At 36.3% G+C, this 2,434-nt stretch overlaps 1 protein-coding gene across 1 annotated transcript; it reads right to left on the reverse strand.

Moving 5' to 3' along the window:
- Window positions 1-352: 352 nt before the first annotated feature.
- On the reverse strand, window positions 353-2,120 carry LOC124917906 (the record flags this gene model as incomplete). Its single annotated transcript, XM_047458169.1, has 6 exons — window positions 353-409; window positions 508-564; window positions 719-788; window positions 863-947; window positions 1,074-1,152; window positions 2,033-2,120. Coding segments are annotated over 6 exons (436 nt in total), but the record flags the coding sequence as incomplete, so codon positions are not given.
- Between the last annotated feature and the right edge of the window lie 314 nt (window positions 2,121-2,434).

Here is a 2,434-nt window from a genome sequence, read left to right on the forward strand (position 1 = left end):
GCAATATTGAAAAGAATATGAACTAGGTAGGGTAGTATTGACTTGTTTATTTAGCAAATATTTCACAATTAAGACTTTGACGACCGACCGACCCACCCACCCTATAAGTTACTATAAGTGAAGTGGCTTTGTAATAGTATTGATATCTATCTATCTATCTAGTTGAGTAATCATTATCTAAAGATTGCATGTCTTTAACAGAAAATATAACATCTTATGACAGATAAGTTGGATTGAGTAGAAAATAAAAAGGAATTGACAAGGAAGAAGTAAAAACAGTGGGTAACGTACTAGTAACCATCTCTTAGACCTCCGAATTTCTCTTGGCCGGCAGTGTCCCAGCAGTAGAACCTTATCTTGCCAAAATTCGTGGTGAAATCCAATGGATGAACTTCCACACCAATAGTCGCTGCAAACCAAGCGAGAAGATGTTAATATGTGTTTGCATAATTAAGATAAAACGAAGAATAAGGAAAAACAAAAACAAGAAGAGATGGCGCTGCTTACGTTCGTATTTCTTCTCGAATTCTCCAGTGAGATGGCGTTTAACAAAAGTTGTTTTACCTGTTGTATTCAGAACAAACAATCATATCATATAAAGATAAAATCTAATAATAAGAGGCAAATGAAAATACTGGAGAATCCAAGATAGGTTCTATAACAATATTATTAGTTGGGAAGAAATGAAAGATGAAGAAAATAGAGAGAAATCAGATACCTGTGCCGCCATCGCCGACGATGACAAGCTTGAAGCTCGGATAGTCGACAGTTTGTTGATTAGGAAGTGCCTGCGATGAAAAACTAGATGTTAAAGATGGACATGAAGAAATAGTACAAATTCAGAGAGAGAGAGAGAAACTACCGTGGGTAATTTTTGTGATTGATTGAAGGATTCAAAAATTTGAACGAGTAGAAGAATGAGGCAGAAATAGATGCGCTGATTGCCTCTTTAAGTATAAATAGTACGTGTTACTTACTGCTTTTAGTCAAGAAGTGAATAGCCCACATAATAACATATAATATGCATCGTAACACAAATCCAATGAAATAATAGGCCATGTAATATTGCTTACCTCCATGGTTTGGAAACTTCTTCAATATGGCATCTGCTGCCTTCAAACCCTTCTTATACTGCTTTGTTTCATATGATTTCTGCAAGTATGACATTCATTAGGGCACGTATCCACTGTAACTATCACATACAGATATCTAAACAGTGTTGGTCATTATTGGAACTTAACCATAAAAGAAATTCCCATACAACATCGTTAACAGTTGGAACTTTTCACAACCATGATTTCGAAACCCTAAACAAAAAATAAATCAGATTCGATTGCCACTAAGAACGCTCTTAATTCAAAGGGTGGCATTATAGCAACCACCCAAGGAAAAAATCCGGGTCACAAAAAAAACAACTAAACCTGAAACATCACCCGCCAACCCTTTTAGGTGGAATCCATTAAACTCTACATTAAAACCCGCCCAATACACACAGCCAATTCACAAGCCATGATAAGGCCCGTGCTATATGTTTAATTATAATCCAATATATAAATAAAATTTCCTTCTTCTCTAGCAATGTGGGAATTACTTATCACTTAAAAAAAAAAACTGAATATAGAGCAAAGTGTTTAACATTTGGCTGTAATAGAACCTAACAATGCATCTGTGCTGCTCCCTCGGCAGTTGTACAGACCAGTTGAAACAAAGGATGGAGATCCTCTTATTTATTTCTCAGGATCGACTCATCTCATCAATAATTAGTTATTTGGATTCCTTTTTTGTGTTACCCTTGCCTGGTTGAATGGTCAAACAAACACAACTTAGAACTTCAGTGTCAGGCCTTGGGGATACCTAAAGAAACATTTCGAAGCTCTATCTCTCCATTCACCTCATCCAGTGTTTTTCCAGACTATTCATAACGGGAACTTCAGTTGCAGCATTATGAAGAATCAAAGCCAGGGTGTCTCCCACCAACGCTCTCAAAAGAGCGGCGTCTGTGGAAAGTCTTGCTCAAATGGAGATAGCTCACCACTCTCAAGATTGCAGTTGCGCTTCTTCTCCTTAGCATCAATTGATATCCAGTAATAGCTTCTCTTAGGGCATCACTCTGAAGCTTGCTGTAGATAGAAAATGAAAAAAATACTATTAATAATCAAACAAGTGAGCAAAAAAGGAACAGATCCAGAGACTTCTTCCAAGACAAGAACGTTATAGCAAATGTAGATCAGCAATACATCTGTATGCTAAATTAACATTTATAAGCAGAGTGATAAATTGATAATTATCATGCAGTGCATAATAAGCATTTGATCATCATGTATGAATATACCATTAAACAAAGATCATTCAGAAATTTCTATCAAATTTAAGAAATGACATGCCAAGTCTAAGGAAGCCACTTCGGCAATCCACCTCGTAAAAATGCACCACA

The sequence above is a fragment of the Impatiens glandulifera genome, unplaced genomic scaffold (genome assembly GCF_907164915.1).
Source record: "Impatiens glandulifera unplaced genomic scaffold, dImpGla2.1, whole genome shotgun sequence".
In the NCBI taxonomy this organism is placed as follows: Eukaryota; Viridiplantae; Streptophyta; class Magnoliopsida; order Ericales; family Balsaminaceae; genus Impatiens; species Impatiens glandulifera.